General features: G+C 38.5%; 2 protein-coding genes across 3 annotated transcripts in view; both read right to left on the bottom strand.

Annotated features, from left to right (window-relative positions):
- Positions 1 to 16,066, bottom strand: part of CTNNA3 (catenin alpha 3) — a 1,853,842-nt gene that overhangs the window by 1,750,269 nt on the left and 87,507 nt on the right. For both annotated transcript variants that reach the window (XM_018042551.1, XM_018042552.1), the window contains exon 3: positions 14,481 to 14,673. In XM_018042551.1, coding sequence (XP_017898040.1) covers positions 14,481 to 14,673 — 193 coding nt within the window. The remainder of the gene's footprint in view (positions 1 to 14,480; positions 14,674 to 16,066) is intronic.
- LOC102179266 (60S ribosomal protein L36a-like) lies at positions 13,330 to 13,749 on the bottom strand. Its single transcript, XM_005699090.2, has one exon. It carries the CDS (start codon positions 13,724 to 13,726, stop codon positions 13,406 to 13,408), a length of 321 nt encoding a protein of 106 aa, XP_005699147.2. The 5' UTR covers positions 13,727 to 13,749; the 3' UTR covers positions 13,330 to 13,405.

Here is a 16,066-nt window from a genome sequence, read left to right as displayed (position 1 = left end):
CATAAAGATAAAGAACTATGGAAATGTAGAAAGAGGGAGAATTTTTTAAATACCCTAAATACATATATTATGCACAAGAAGAATGTGTACATTTTACCTCTTTGCTTCTCACTGGAGGGAGATATTCCCCTAGGTACAAGTCACATCATATTTCCTGCTAGAAATACTCATGAGCCAGCAAAGTGGAGCAAGCTGTCAGCTGCTGCTGGCCTAAGCTTTACAAACACGCCGTTAGTTGGGAGGCTCCTGCATTAGTAGACCAGAGAGCGTAGCATTTCTTTTAGTATAAAATACCATAGCCCGATATTTGAGAAGAAGAGCTGTATATTAATTAGAGGGCCCCTGGTGGATTAAAAAGCTCCTCATTTATTGGCTCATGGTGGCCTTGGTGGAGGCCCACAATTAAAAATAGATGGGGAAATATTTTAGTAGTGGCAGGATTCCAACATATTTGCAAGTCCTCTCCCATTTGATATATGTGAACATGAAGGCCATAATACATGTTTCCAACTGCTGGCTTTGGTAGGCTTAACTGCCAAGGCTACTGGTGTTAAACAACACTTTTCAGCTCCAGATAAGTTAAACCAAAGTATATGGGAATTGATAGGTGTTGTACACCACTTTTGTAGGCACCTTGGTTTGTCTGGCAGTATACAAAAGAGTTAAATCTTAACATTTCTCTGAACACTCTTGAGATCTCAAATTATCCCTTTACACATTAAGGAGGCACCTCTTTTATATATAAAACTGTGTAATTATTAATAGTTAATGCTTACATGAGAAAGCTAAATATTATTTTTAAATATTCTAAGGAAAAAGACTCTGATTTGACTGACTGATCTTTAAGACTTTTGCTAAACCCAGATCATTAGTTATCTTTTTTTCCAAACAGCACGATTAATTTCTTTAGTGTTTATCTCAAAAATTTATTATGATATTTCATGATGTTAACAAAACTTCAAAGTATAATTATCCCAGTCACTACAATAGACCATGTATCAGCATACATACCTTTCTACATATGAGAAAAGGTAGCATCTTTAGAATTAGAGATCTGAGACCAGCTTGTGTGCATGCATGCTCAGTCACCAATCATGTCCAACTCTGTGCAACCCTATGGACTGTAGCCCACCAGGCTACTCTGCCCATGGGATTCTCCAGGCAAGAATAATGGAGTGGGTTGCCATGCTCTCCTCCAGGGGATCTTCCTGACCCAGGGATCGAACCCGCCTTTGCCTGGTTCACCTGCATTGCAGGTAGACTCTTTACCCTCTTAGCCACCAGTGAAGCCCCCTGAGAAGAGCATATTTTCCTAAATGTTTATTAATACAAAGTATGTATTTCTCTATCAAAACAGTTATTTGTTCTTTGCAATTCTATGTATGAATAGCATGCCATATACTGGGTCACTTCTGTAAAATCTGCTTCTAACATAAGCCAAATAAAGTACCATAATCTTACCATCATAAGGATACCAAAGAAACATACCATACGTGTTTGCATGGCTCAAATGTTTCCCTCTTTTTAAAATTACTATCCAAATATTTTATTTCAAAGATAATATCTCAAGAAATACCAGTCATTAAAAGACAACTGCATTTTTACACACCAACACCAAAAATATCATTGAGTCCAGAAACACATGTATATGGAACTTTGGCATTTGACAAAAGTGACATACCAAAACTGTGTTTTGAAATAGTTGCATCAATTTACATTCCCACAGGTAACATATAACATCCTATTGCTTCAATGTCTAACTATTAGATTTTTTAATTTTTACCAATTTAATTGCATAAAATTAAATATTATTTGCATCTCCCTAATCATCAGTGTGGTTGAACATCTCTTTGATTTTTGTTGGTGCTTATTCTTTTGTAAAAATCTTTCATGCTCCTTTTTCCTTTGCTTATTGATTTATGAGTTCCTATGTGTTCTTGTAGCTCATTTGGCAAAAAATATCTGCCTATATTCAGGAGACCTGGGTTCAATTTCTGTGTTGAGAAGATCCCCTGGAGAAGGAAATGGCAACCCACTCCAGTATTCTTGCCTGGAGAATCCCATGGACAGACAAGCCTGGCAGGCTACAGTCCATGGGGTCAAAGAGTTGGATGCAACTTAGCAACTAAACCTAAAACCTATACCTATGTGTTCTTCTTATTAATGCCTAGTGTTTATGCCAATATCTTTCCTAGATTGCCTTCTCATTGTCCTTAAAAATTTTATGGAAATTTTATGATGTAAGAAAGTTCTCAGAGACTTCCCTGGTGGTCCAGTAGTTAAGAATTCACCTTCCAATAGAGGGGACCTGGGTTTGGTCCCTGATGGGGGAACTACAATTCCCACATTCTTCAGGGCAACTAAGCCCATGCAATGCGTGGAGAAATCCAGCATGCAGCAACTAAGACCCATGTTGTTCATTCACTCAGTTGAGTCCAATTCTTTGCCACCCACGGACTGCAACACACTAAGCTTCCCTGCCCTTCACCATTTCCTGGAGCTTGCTCAAACTTATGTCCATTGAGTCGGTGATGCCATCAAACCATCTCTTCCTCTGTCATCCCCATCTCTTCTTGCCTTCAATCTTTCCCAGCATCAGGATCTTTTCCAATCAGTCAGCTCTTCACATCAGGGCCAGCTCTTCGCATCAGGGGGCAAAGTACTGGAGCTTCAGCTTCAGCATCAGTCCTTCAGTGAATATTCAGGATTGATTTCCTTTACGATTGACTGGTTTCATCTCCTTGCAGTCCACGGGAGTCTCAAGAGTCTTCTTCAATATCACAGTTCAGAAGCATCAATTCTTCAGTGCTCAGCCTTCTTTATGGTCCAACTCTCATACCCATACATGATTTCTGGAAAAACCATAGATTTGACTAGATGGACCTTTGTTGGCAAAGTAATGTCTCTGCTTTTTAATACACTGTCTAGGTTGGTCATAGCTTTTCTTCCAAGAAGCAAACGTCTTTTAATTTCATGGCTGCAGTCACTGTCCACAGTGATTTTGGAGCCCAAGAAAAGAGTTTGTCACTGTTTCCTTTGTTCCCCCATCTATTTGCCATGAAGTGATGGCCATAATCTTGGTCTTTTTTTAATGTTGAGTTTTAAAGCAGCTTTTTCACTCTCTTCTTTCACCTTCATCAACAGGTTCTTTAGTTCCTCTTCACTGTCTGCCATGGAGGTGGTGTCATCTGTGTATCTGAGGTTACTGATATTTTTCCTGCAATCTTGATTCTGGCTTGTGCTTCATCCATCCCAGCATTTTGCATGATGTACTCTAAGTTAAACAAGCAGGGTAACAATTTGCAGCCTTGATGTCCTCCTTTCCCAGTTTGGAACCAGATTCCATGTGCAGTTCTAACTGTTGCTTCTTGACCTGCATACAGGTTTCTCAGGAGGCAGGTAAGGTGGTCCGGTATTCCTAACTCTTGAAGAATTTTCCAGTTTGTTGTGATCCACATGGTCAAAGGCTTTAGCATAGTCAATGAAGTAGATGTTTTTCAGGAATTCTCTTGCTTTTTTAATGATCCAATGGATGCTGGCAATTTGACTTCTGGTTCCTCTGCCTTTTCTAAATCCAGCTTGAACATACAGAAGCTCACGGTTCATGTACTGTTGAAGCCTAGCTTGGAGAATTTTGAGCATTACTTTGCTAGCGTATCAGATAAGTGCAATTGTGCGGTAGTTTGAATATTGTTTGGCTGAGACCAGATAAATAAATAAATATAAATAAATAATTTTTTAATAAAGCTCTTAATTTTGATATAATAAAATATATCAATCTTTTCTTTAAATTTGTTTCATGATTAATAAATCCTGTTGAACATCCAAAGCCTTACGAATATTCACCCTTAATTTTCACTGAGTTTTTAATTTTTGTCTTAATATTTAGATCCTAAATTCACTTGAAGCTAACTTTTTGTATATTATTATAGGAAACCAAATAGCATAGTAACTGAATAAGAGAGAAGCTGCTGCTGCTGCTAAGTCGCTTCAGTCGTGTCTGACTCTGTGCGACCCCATAGACGGCAGCCCACCAGGCTCCCCTGTCCCTGGGATTCTCCAGGCAAGAATATTGGAGTGGGCTGCCATTTCCTTCTCAATGCATGAAAGTGAAAAGTGAAAGTGAAGTCGCTCAGTCATGTCCAACTCTTAGCGACCCCATGGACTGCAGCCTACCAGGCTCCTCCATCCATGGGATTTTCCAGGCAAGAGTACTAGAGTGGGGTGCCATTGCCTTCTCCAAAGAGAGAAGCACACCCCACCCCCAAAAAAAATGGCAGCTGAGAGAATGAGATATAAAGCAAACAATTTTGTCCTCCTTGAGGAAGTGAAAAGGAAAGTTGCTCAGTCGTGTAGAACTCTTTTCTAACCCATGGACTATACATCCATGGAATTCTCCAAGCCAGAATATTGGAGTGGGTAGCCTGTTCCTTCTCCAGGGGATCTTCCCAAACAGGGATAAAACCCAGGTCTCCTACATTTCATGTGGATTCCTCACCAGCTGAGCCACCAGCAAAGCCCAAAAATAGTGGAGTGGGTAGCCTATACCTTCTCCAGCAGATCTTCCTGGCCGAGGAATCGAATCTGGGTCTCCCGTATTACAGGAGGATTCTTTACCAACTGAGAATTGAGTAAGTGAGGGAGAAAAAATTGGAGCTCTGAGACTGCCCAGGATGAAATGTCCTATAAATATCCTATGCTTTCAGTTGAGAACTCTGAGTTGCTACATCCAAGAGTAAGAGCTACTGTGTGTGCTCAGTCGCTCAATTGTGTCTGACTCTTTGTGTACTGTAGACCACCAGGACCCTTGGACTGTAGACCACCAGATTCCTCCATCCATGGAAATTTTCCAGACAAGAATATGGGAGTGGGTTGCCATTTCCTTCTCCAGGGGATCCTCCAAACCCAGGGATCAAACTCACATCTCTTGTGCCTCTTGCATTGGCTGGCAGATTCTTCACCACTAGGCTACCTGGGAAGCCCAAGGACTAGCTAAAGATAGAATAATCTTTAAAAATTAATTTTTAAATGTTTCATTCATGATGCCAAGCATTTGATCAAAAACTATCCAAGACAGCGGTAGACAAAATCAGTTACTTTAAAAATCAAAAGAAAAAAACAGACAATAGAAATAAACCTATAGGAGACCACATATTGAAAATGTCAGATACAGAAATTAACTTTAAAGGAAACATTCAAGAAAAGTAATAGCAAGACAAAATTTCATCAGGGAGTTAGAATTTGGAAAGGAATTAAAGAAAATTGTTTCTATATCTATTCTCATGAAATAAAAACTATTTTTAAAAAACAAATGAAAATTAAAGAAATAAAAATGTATAATATCTAAAGGAAGAATTCACTGGATGGACTTAAAAATATCCTGAAGATGGCAGGGGGAAAAGTGTGATGAATTTGAAGATAGAGTTAAAATTAAAATGATTTAAAGTATCATTTAAATATCATTTTGAAAAATGAGTTACATGTTTTGAATCAGAAGACTCATAAAAATTGAAATATCATTCAGCACAAACTGATCGACAGACCCAGTTTAATCCCATCAAAATCTCAGCAGGCTTGTTTTATAAAAATTTCCAAGATTTTTATGGATATGCATGGGACCTAGTATAACCAAATGAAAATAATTTTGATTTCAATACTTACTCTGGTATACAGTAATCAAAACAATGTATTATTGCCATAAGGATTGATATGTGAATCAATGGAACAGAAGAGTTCCAAAGTAGACTCACACAGAGATGGTCAACTACTTTTCAACAAAGGTGCAAAAATGATTCAGCTGAGAAAGATTAGGATTGTAAGGGTTTTTTCAATAAATAGTATGGGAACCATTAAACTTCTATATGCATCTATATGATATTGGATTAATTGTATTCTCATATAAAAAAGTGAATTATGACCTCTAAATCACACCATTTATAAAATGTATATCCATGTAGATTGTACAGGTAAAACAATAAAGCCTCTAAATGACAACACAAGAGGATATCCTCCTGACTTTGTAATAGGCAAATTTTTTAAACATAACAAAAATCTCTACCCATAAAGGAACAAAATGATTAACCCGAATTTATCAAAACTACTTATAAATAACACAAATGCTTAAATAAAGGGAGAAGACTTTTTAATATCACAACTAAAATCACATATCAAGAACAAATTTAAACTACAATGAGTCTTTCAAGGCAATAGAAATAAAAGCAAAAATAAACAAATGGGACATAATCAAACTTATAAATTTTTGCCCAGCAAAGAAAATCATCAACAAAAAGAAAAGAGAGCCTATACACTGGGAAAAAATATTTGCAAACAATGCAATCAACAAGGTATTAATTTCCAAATGATACAAACAACTTACACAACACAATAACAACAAAAATACCATCCAATAAAAAAAAGGCAGAAGACCTAAACAGACATTCTCCAGAGAAGACACACAGCTGGCCAATAAGCACATGAAAAGACACTCAACATCGCTAATTATTAGAGAAATGCAAATCAAAACTAGAATAAGTTATTACATCACACAGGTCAGAATGGCCACCATTAGAAAGTCAACAGATGCTGGAGAGGGTGTGCAGTATAGAAAAAGGAACCCTCCTATACTGCTGCTGGGGATGTAAATTGATACAGTCACTGTGGAAAACAGTATAGAGATTTCTTTAAAAACTAAAAATAGAATTGCGTTTGTTGTTGTTGTTGTTATTCAGTCACTAAATCATGTTCGACTCTTTGTGACCCCATGGACTGCAGCACACCAGGCTCCCCTGTCCTTCACTGTCTCCCAGAGTTTGCTCAAACTCATGTCCATTGAGTCAGTGATACCATTCAACCATCTCATCCCATCACCCTCTTTTCCTCCTGCCCTCAATTTTTCCCTGAATCAGGGTCTTTTCCAATGAGTCGGCTCTTCACATCAGGTGGCCAAAGTATTAGAGCGTCAGCTTCTGCATCAGTCCTTCCAGTGAATATTCAGGGTTTATTTTCTTTAGGATTGACTGGTTTTATCTCCTTGCCATCCAAGGGACTCTCAAGAGTCTTCTCCAGCGCCAGAGTTCACAAACATCAATTCTTCAGTATTCCACCTTCTTTATGGTCCAACTCTCACATTCATACATGACAACTGGAAAAACCATAGATTTGACTATCCAGACCCTTGTCGACAAAGTGATCTCTCTCCTTTTTAATATGCTGTCTAGGTCTCCCAAAGCTTTCCTTCTGAGGAGCAATCATCTTTCAATTTCATGGCTGCAGTCACCATCCACAGTGATTTCAGAGCCCAAGAAAATAAAATCTGTCACTGTTTCCACTCTCTCCCCTTCTATTTGCCATGAAGTGATGGGACTAGAAGCCATGATCATTTTTTGAATGTTGAGTTTTAAGCCAGCTTTTTCACTCTCCTCTTTCACCCTCATCAAGAGGCTCTTTAGTTCCTCTTCAATTTCTGCCATTAGAGTGGTACCATCTGCATGTCTGAGGTTATTGATATGTCTCCCAGCAATCTTGATTCCAGCTTGTGATTCATCCAGCCCAGCATTTTGCATGATGTACTCTGCATATAAGTTAAATAATAAGGGTGACAATATACAGCCTTGACATACTCCTTTCCCAATTTTGAACAAGTCCATTGTTCAATTATACTTATATGTTTTTATTAAAAAGTAAAATAAAGAAAAAATTGACAATGGGATACCACTATATACATTTGAATTTAAAGCACTGACACTTGTTAACACCAAGTTAGTAAGAATGTAAAACAACTAGAGTTTCTTATACATTACTGATGAGTATGTCAACTGGAAAATCCAGGCTGGAAAATTGTTTGATAATATCTATTAAAGTTGAATGTTTACCTTGCTGCTACTGCTGCTGCTGCTAAGTCACTTCAGTCGTGTCCAACTCTGTGCGACCCCATAGACGGCAGCCCACCAGGCTCCTCTGCCCCTGGGATTCTCTAGGCAAGAATACTGGAGTGGGTTGCCATTTCCTCTCCAATGCAGGAAAGTGAAAAATGAAAGTGAAGTCACTCAGTCGTGTCTGACTCTTAGCGACCCCATGGACTGCAGCCTACCAGGCTTCTCCATCCATGGGATTTTCCAGGCAAGAGTACTGGAGTGGGCTGCCATTGCCTTCTCCGGAATGTTTACCTTATGACAATTGTTTATACCTAGCAATTTCATTCCTAGGTATAAACCCAACAGGATGTCTACATTCATGCGCCATAAGTAATGCACAGATATGTACATAAGAGGAATGTACATTAAAGCCCAAAACTGGAAACAACTCAAATATTCATCAACAATAGAGTGGATAAATAATTATGGCCTATTAAACAATGAAGGGGCTTCCCAGGTGGCACCAGTGGTAAAGAACGCACCTGCCAATACAGGAGACACAGGAGACCTGGGTACAATCCCTGGATCAAGAAGATCCCCCAGAGGAGAGCATGGCAACCCCCTCAAGTATTGACACCTGGAGAATCCCATGAACAGAGGAGCCTGACAGGCTACAGTCCACAGCATCACAAAGAGTCGGACACAACTGAAGTGACCTAGGATGAACACATTCAACAACAAAAACAAATGAGCTACTATATGGCAAGGCCTCACAAAGATAACACTGAGCAAAAGGAGACATACTCAAGAGGCTACATACTGTATAATCCTACTTATACAAAGTTCAAAATGAGGGGGGAAAAAAAAACTACTCTATGTAACAAGCAGGATAATGGTAACCTGTGTGGTGAGAGTAGTAACTGACACAGGGTATGCTTCTAAGGTTCTATTATTGTTCTATTTTTTATTCTGTTACTCTATTATTGTTATTCTATATATTCTATTGTTATTTATTTCTATTGTTATTTATTGTTATTCTACATATTTTATATATTCTATTCTGTAATTCTATATATTCTATTGTTCTATTATTGAACACACTTCTAGGTAGAAGTTACATTTATATATTCAAAATGAAAATTATTGAGTTGTTTGACAACACGTATTTTTTGTAATAAGCCACTAAAAATCCCTTAAATATTATACAAGCAATTGTATGACTTAGAAACAATGTCTGTTGTAGAAGAGCAAAGGTTACACAAAAGTAGCAAATAGGCTACAGGCAAAAAATGTAACCCAGACATTATAAATAATTCTTAGCTAATTCCTAGGTAACTGTTACATGAATATTCTAAAACTATTTAGCACCAGATTTAATACTTTACCACTATAAAAGATCTATTAGGTTCAGGTCAGTTCAGTTCAGTCGCTCAGTCGTGTCCGACTCTTTGTGACCCCATGAATCGCAGCACGCCAGGCCTCCCTGTCCATCACCACCTCCTGGAGTTCACTCAGACTCACGTCCATTGAGTCCGTGATGCCATCCAGCCGTGAGTGACCATATATAATCAACACATGGACCACAGTTTCTGGATCTTGACAGTTTCACATTTCCTTTCACCATTCTCCCCCAATACTATCCATATACTATCTTCTACAAGCAGCTTCTTTAGGTAACCAAATGCCCGTTTTATTTATCACTTTGACTGTCTAGCTAAAGCCACAGAAGGCAGTAAAACAGAATAAAAGAGACTCCTATAATAAGGCTATGTAAATTATACTATGTTTTTATTAGAAAAAAATTCTAGATTGTCAGAATTGTTCTTGAAAATAAGTCAACATATACACAGTATAGATAAAAATACCCTCTACTTGCAGTATTCCTCACTCTTCCAAAAGTATTAAACTTATCGTTTGCTCTTCAAAACTCCTTCACATTATGACAGCATACAGTTCAGTTGAGTTCACTTCAGTCACTCAGTCGTATCTGACTCTTTGCAATCCCATGAATCACAGCACGCCAGGCCTCCCTGTCCACCACCAACTCCAGAAGTTCACTCAAACTCATGTCCATCGAGTCCGTGATGCCATCCAGCCATCTCATCCTCTGTCCTCCCCTTCTCCTCCTGCCCCCAATCCCTCCCAGCATCAGAGTCTTTTCCAATGAGTCAACTCTTCGCATGAGGTGGCCAAAGTACTGGAGCTTCAGCTTCAGCATCATTCCTTCCAAAGAAATCCCAGGGCTGATCTCCTTCAGAATGGACTGGTTGGATCTCCTTGCAGTCCAAGGGACTCTCAAGAGTCTTCTCCAACGCCACAGTTCAAAAGCATCAATTCTTCGGTGCTCAGCCTTCTTCACAGTCCAACTCTCACATCCATACATGACTACTGGAAAAACCATAGCCTGGACTAAATGACCTTTGTTGGCAAAGTAATGTCTCTGCTTTTCAATTTGCTATGTAGGTTGGTCATAACTTTTCTTCCAAAGAATAAGTATCTTTTAATTTCATGGCTGCAATCACCATCTGCAGTGATTTTGGAGCCCAAAAAGATAAAGTCTGACACTGTTTCCACTGTGTCCCCATCTATTTCCCATGACACTAGACAAAGCCCTCAAAAAAAAAAAAAAAAAGAAGAAGAAGAAGAATGAAAGCAGGAAATTTTTAAAATATGTTTCTAGTATTATACAGAGTTACTTGGATCAGAACTCATTCTCCTGATACTTTAACTCCACCACTGAGCTAAATTCCTTCCCAGTTTTTGAGAACAGTGCTCTCACTGTCACTCTCTCTGCTATCCACAAGATAAGCATTGGCCATTCCCCAAATTCCAGAACCATTTGCCATTTCACTGCCTTCCTCCTACACACTAGTGGCAGTAATTCAATTTGGAAGTTGGTCAAAAAGATTCGGAGTATAAAGTACTGGGTGATCTTTAACCAAATGTATTTGTTGTGTATATAGCATATGCCATGTATATGTATTTCACACATTATCACAGAACACAGTGAGGGATACATTGCATAATTCTAGAATCCAAAGAGACTTCTCTTTGAGAACTTTTCCTTAAAATAATTTACTTTTGTTGAGCTAAAAGTGTTGATTACTGTTTTTTTAAAAAAGCAAATACCATTTCCTGACAATTATTACAATTATTATTCTCTTCTAAGAAAGATCAATGTCTTACATATTTACTGCCAGGTGATTTATGGAAACTATGTTGGCAAATAGATCACATTTTCTGAGAGAAAGTGTACCAAATAGGGTTCATATTCTTTCCAAAGACTTAGCAAAGAAACCATAACTATGAAAGAAAATTTTTCATAAAAACAGGCAAAAAAATTATAAATTTTTATAATATAAAATGATGCTTAGGTTCTTTTTTTATTTAACAAACATTAATCAGGTATGTTATGTATAAATAAATGTGGTGCTTGCCACCTTTAAGAAGTTGAGTCTAGAGACTTCTCTGGTGGTCTAGTGGTTAAAATTCTGTGCTTCCACGGCAGGGGGCACAGGTTCGATCCCTAACCAAGGAACTAAGATCCCACATGCCATGCTACTGTACAGCCAAAAAATAAAAAGAGAAAGGAGAGAATGGTAGAAGCCAAACAAGGAATGTTGTGGAAGCTGGGTTTAAAAGTTTGAACTTTATCCAGAAAGATAATCCCTAATCCTTCAAAAGTTACTAAAAGGGTTTTAAGCAGGGAAGTAAAATAAGTATATTTTCTTTTTTTAATTTATTATTTTTAATTGAAGGATAATTGCTTTACGTTATTGTGTTGGCTTCTGCCATACATCAACATGAATCAGCCATAGGCATACATATGTCCTCTCCCTCTTGAACCCCCTCCCTCCTCCCATACCATCCCACCATTCTAGGTAGTCACAAAGCACCGGATTTGAGCACATGAAAAGATGCTCAACATCACTCATTATTAGAGAAATGCAAAACAAATCTACAATGAAGTATATTTTACTTTTTAAAAAACACATTTGGCTTTGGTATTGGGCAAGGCTAAGGCAGTAATCCAAAATTCAGAAGGCAACATTAACAATGGAGAAGAGAGAACAGATCTGAGAAACAAACGAAGAATTTGTTAAACTTGGAGACTAATTGGAAGAGAGGGGTAGAATAAAAACAAAAAGTCTAACTGATTTGGTAACTAAGTGGATGACAATACTATGGCAGATAAGACAGGAGAAAAAAATGGGTTTGAGGTGGGAGGGAGCAAGGAGGAATGATGAATTTATTTCAAATTATCTTAGACATTTTTTTATATATTTTCCAAAGAATCTCTTCAATATATTAATCATACATAATATATATGGGCTTCCCAGGTGGCAATAGAGGTAAAAAAAAGAAAAAAAAAAAAGAACAAAAAACCTGCCTGCCAATGCAGGAGATACAAGAGATGCAAGTTAGATCCCAGGGTAGGGAAGATCTCCTGGAGGAGGGCATGGCAACCCACCCCACTATTCCTGCCTGGAGAAACCCATGGACAGAGAAGCCTGGCAGGCTGTGGTCCATAGAGCTGAAAAGAGTTGAATACAATTGAAGCAACAGCATGCACACATATAACATATATAACCAAAAAAATTATACTTGACCTAAAGTTTATTGTGGTTAATTATTCATTTTAATTATTTAATTACTAAAAATTCCCTGATCTTCTTAAAATTATGTTTGGGATGGGGAGAGGGAAGTATATGAATACCTCCAGGTTTCTTTTAAGAAGCTGAACAAGAAGATTTGCTTCTTTTATGCTCTCAAAATAGCTCCTAACACATGCTGATATATAAAATCAATCCACTAACTAAAAGAGTATTGTTCAGTTCTTTATAAAATAGCCTGCTAATAATATATTCTTTATAAAATTATTCAAGGAAATATATACACTGCTGCTGCTGCTAAGTTGTTTCAGTCATGTCCGACTCTGTGCGACCCCATAGATGGCAGCCCACCGGGCTCCCCCATCCCTGGGATTCTCCAGGCAAGAACACTGGAGTGGGTTGCCATTTCCTTCTCCAATGCATGAAAGTGAAAAGTGAAAGTGAAGTCACTCAGTCGTGGCTGACTCTTAGCGACCCCATGGACTGTGGCCCACCAGGCTCCTCCATCCATGCAATTTTCCAGGCAAGAGTGCTGGAGTGGGGTGCCATTGCCTTCTCCAAATATATACACTACCATATGTAAAATAGATAGCCAGTGGGAATTTTGCTGTATGACTCAGGGAGCTCAAATCAGTGCTCTGTGACAACTGAGGGGGCGTGGGATGGGGTGGGAGGTGGGAGGGAGTTCCAAGAGGGAGATGTATGTATACCTTTGGCTGATTCATGCTGATGTATGGCAGAAACTAACAATATTGTAAAGCAATTATCCTTCAATTAAAAATAAATTAAAATGTTTTAAAAAAACTATTCAAAATATCAAAAGGTGAAATACATGCTTTTAGTATGTAATTTTGTGTGTGTGGTTTTTTTTTAAGCATAAATAAGAGGATTTTACTGATGGCATTTTTATTGTCTTCATAATTAAACAAAATATGAAGCTCAAAACTGGATCACTTGGCCCTTTCTCTTCTTATCGCCTCCCAGCTCAAAATGCTTGCATCTCTTGATAGCCAGCATTCTCTTCAATCTACAGTTGGGCTCAACACATTCAAGCCTCAGTACAATCTTCTTTGTAGTTTTAGCCTTTTTCTGGAAAATAGGCTTAGTCTGCCCACCATAGCCACTCTGTTTCCTGTCATAACGCTGCTTTCCCTGGGCAAACAGAGGATCCCTGCCCTTCTTGTACTGTGTCACTTTGTGGGGCTGGTGCTTCCCACACTTCTTACAGCTAGTCCGGCTGGTTTTTGGAACGTTCACCATGTTTGCGAGAGTGATACCGGCACAGAAAGTATGTGTGGTCTTTGAACTGGAGGATAGTTGATTTAAAATGGTGTGTTTATTTCAGGTGTACAGCAGAGTGATCGGTTGTACATATACATATATTCATTCTCTTCTAGATTCTTTCCTCATATAGGTTATCATAGAATATTGAGTAGAGTTCCCTGTGCTATACAGTAGGCCCTTGTTGGTTATCTGTCTTATATATAGTAGTATGCCTATGTTCATATCAAGCTCCTGATTTATCACTCCCACTACATTGCCCCTTATTGTGTACTAGTAACACAGCAGCAACGTGAGTTATACATAGTTTATGCAAAACAGTTTTTTATGTTTAGGAAATATAAACCTCCAGAAAAATGAAAAATGTACCTCTAAGGTGGCCAGGTCTGATGCTTCTATCTCCAATTGTTTACAAGGAAACTGACAATTTTTTTATGTCTAGGAAAAGATGTCTTCAGCTTCGTTAGTCATTTCTCATTTCATGACAAAAAGTGTACATTTCTCTGTTTATTATGGCTAAACTATGGTGTGAGGAGAACAAATAAAGGAAGAATCAGGAGCTCTGAGCCTTGGAGCTGCCTAATGAGCCACGCTGTCGCCCACAGTTAGCTCCTCAGAGCTCAACAAAAGACTAATTAAACTCAAATCAACTAAAACACAACACTCAAATCTAATTCAGTACCTAATCCCATAAGGATATGCAGCTGCTTCCAACCAGGCCTAGAGTACTCACTTTCTTTGCGAACTTCCTCAAGCGCCCCAGTAAGTTCTTCCTTTAAAACTGTGGCTTCCTGAGCGATCTTCTCTCCCTTGTCTAATAAATTCCAAGTTGCTTCCTCCACCGAAGCTAGAAGGACTCTGGCTCTTTTTGAACGTCCTTTTTTCCTGTTGGAAGGATTCTGGGGACAATTTACAAGTGTAGTAACCTAAAATTGGAAAAACACAAGTCACTCGTCAGATAAATTGCAAGAGGAACAGTCCTGGGATATCATAGACCAGAACAAAAAGAAGTGTTTCACAATAACATGATTCATTCCCATTACTACTAGCACATTCCCAAAAGGCAAGTCAAGTTACCAATAGCAGTATTATCAGCTACCACGGACTTCCCAACTAAAGATAGGAAGAAAGGAATCTCATCGAGTTGTACTATTGGAACAATGCAAAATATATTATATGTAATATCCATATATATATTATTTGATATATATATGTCAAATGATTATTTATATCACTTTGTAGCCAGCAATCTACATTCAGAGGGAGGCAAAAATAATTAGAGTTAAGTCAGTAGGTAGTAATATATTTAGATTAAGCAAAGAGATTACTAATGTGTGTGGGGGTGTGGTACAGAATCACTCTGAAACATGTGAAACAGTGGCTATCTAAGGAGGACAAAACCCAAGTTCTCACGATGACCTACATTCTGGCTCTTTGTAAACTCTTACTTCTCTCCTACACTATCCCCTAACTCAGTTGGCCTCCCCAACACTCAGATCCCCCTCAACGTGTCCTATCAAGAAGCCTTTCCTAACCACCCCAGTCCTCATCCTCTTCCACTCTGTTCCCTCACTACCCTTTATACTTCTTCAGGACATTTCAGAGCCTGATATTTTTTGTTCATATATGTTTATTGCATCCTTCCAACACAAAATGTAAACTCCGTGAAAACAGGAAATGTGGTTTTTTCTCCCGCACTCAGAACAATGCATGGAAGTTGTGGTGGTGGTGGTAGTTGTAAAGTCACTAAGTCATGTCAGACTCTGTGACCCCATGGACTGCAGCACACCAGGCTTCCCTGTCCTTCACTATCTCCCAGAGCTTGCTCAAACTCACATACATTGAGTCAGTGATGTCATCCAACCATCTCAACTTCTGTCATTCCCTTCCTCTCTTGCCCTCAATCCTTCCCAGCATCAAGGTCTTTTCCAATGAATCAGCTCTTCGCATCGGGTGGCCAAAATATTGAAGCTTCGGTTTCAGCACAGTCCTTCCAATGAATATTTGAATATTCAGGGTTTATTTCCTTTAGGAATGACTGGTTTGATCTCCTAGCTGTCCAAAAGACTCTCAACACTCTTCCCCAGCACCACAATTTGAAAGCACCAATTCTTTAGTCAGTCTTCTTTATGGTCCAACTCTCACATCCATACATGACTACTGGAAAAACCAAAGCTTTGACTATATGGACCTTTGTCAGCAAAGTGATGTCCCTGCTTTGTAATACACTCTCGAGGTTTGTCATAGCTTTTCTTCCAAGAAGCAAGCATCAATTTCAACATAAAGTAGTTGTTCAATAAATGTTTCATATATAAATGG

Source organism: Capra hircus, chromosome 28, assembly GCF_001704415.2.
Source record: "Capra hircus breed San Clemente chromosome 28, ASM170441v1, whole genome shotgun sequence".
Taxonomy (NCBI): domain Eukaryota; kingdom Metazoa; phylum Chordata; class Mammalia; order Artiodactyla; family Bovidae; genus Capra; species Capra hircus.
Note: the sequence above shows the minus strand (reverse complement) of the source record. Positions and strands in the feature narration are given on the sequence as shown.

Excerpts from the sequence above, each read along its gene's own strand:
- LOC102179266 (XM_005699090.2), bottom strand. The coding sequence starts at position 13,726 with ATGGTGAACGTTCCAAAAACCAGCCGGACTAGCTGTAAGAAGTGTGGG.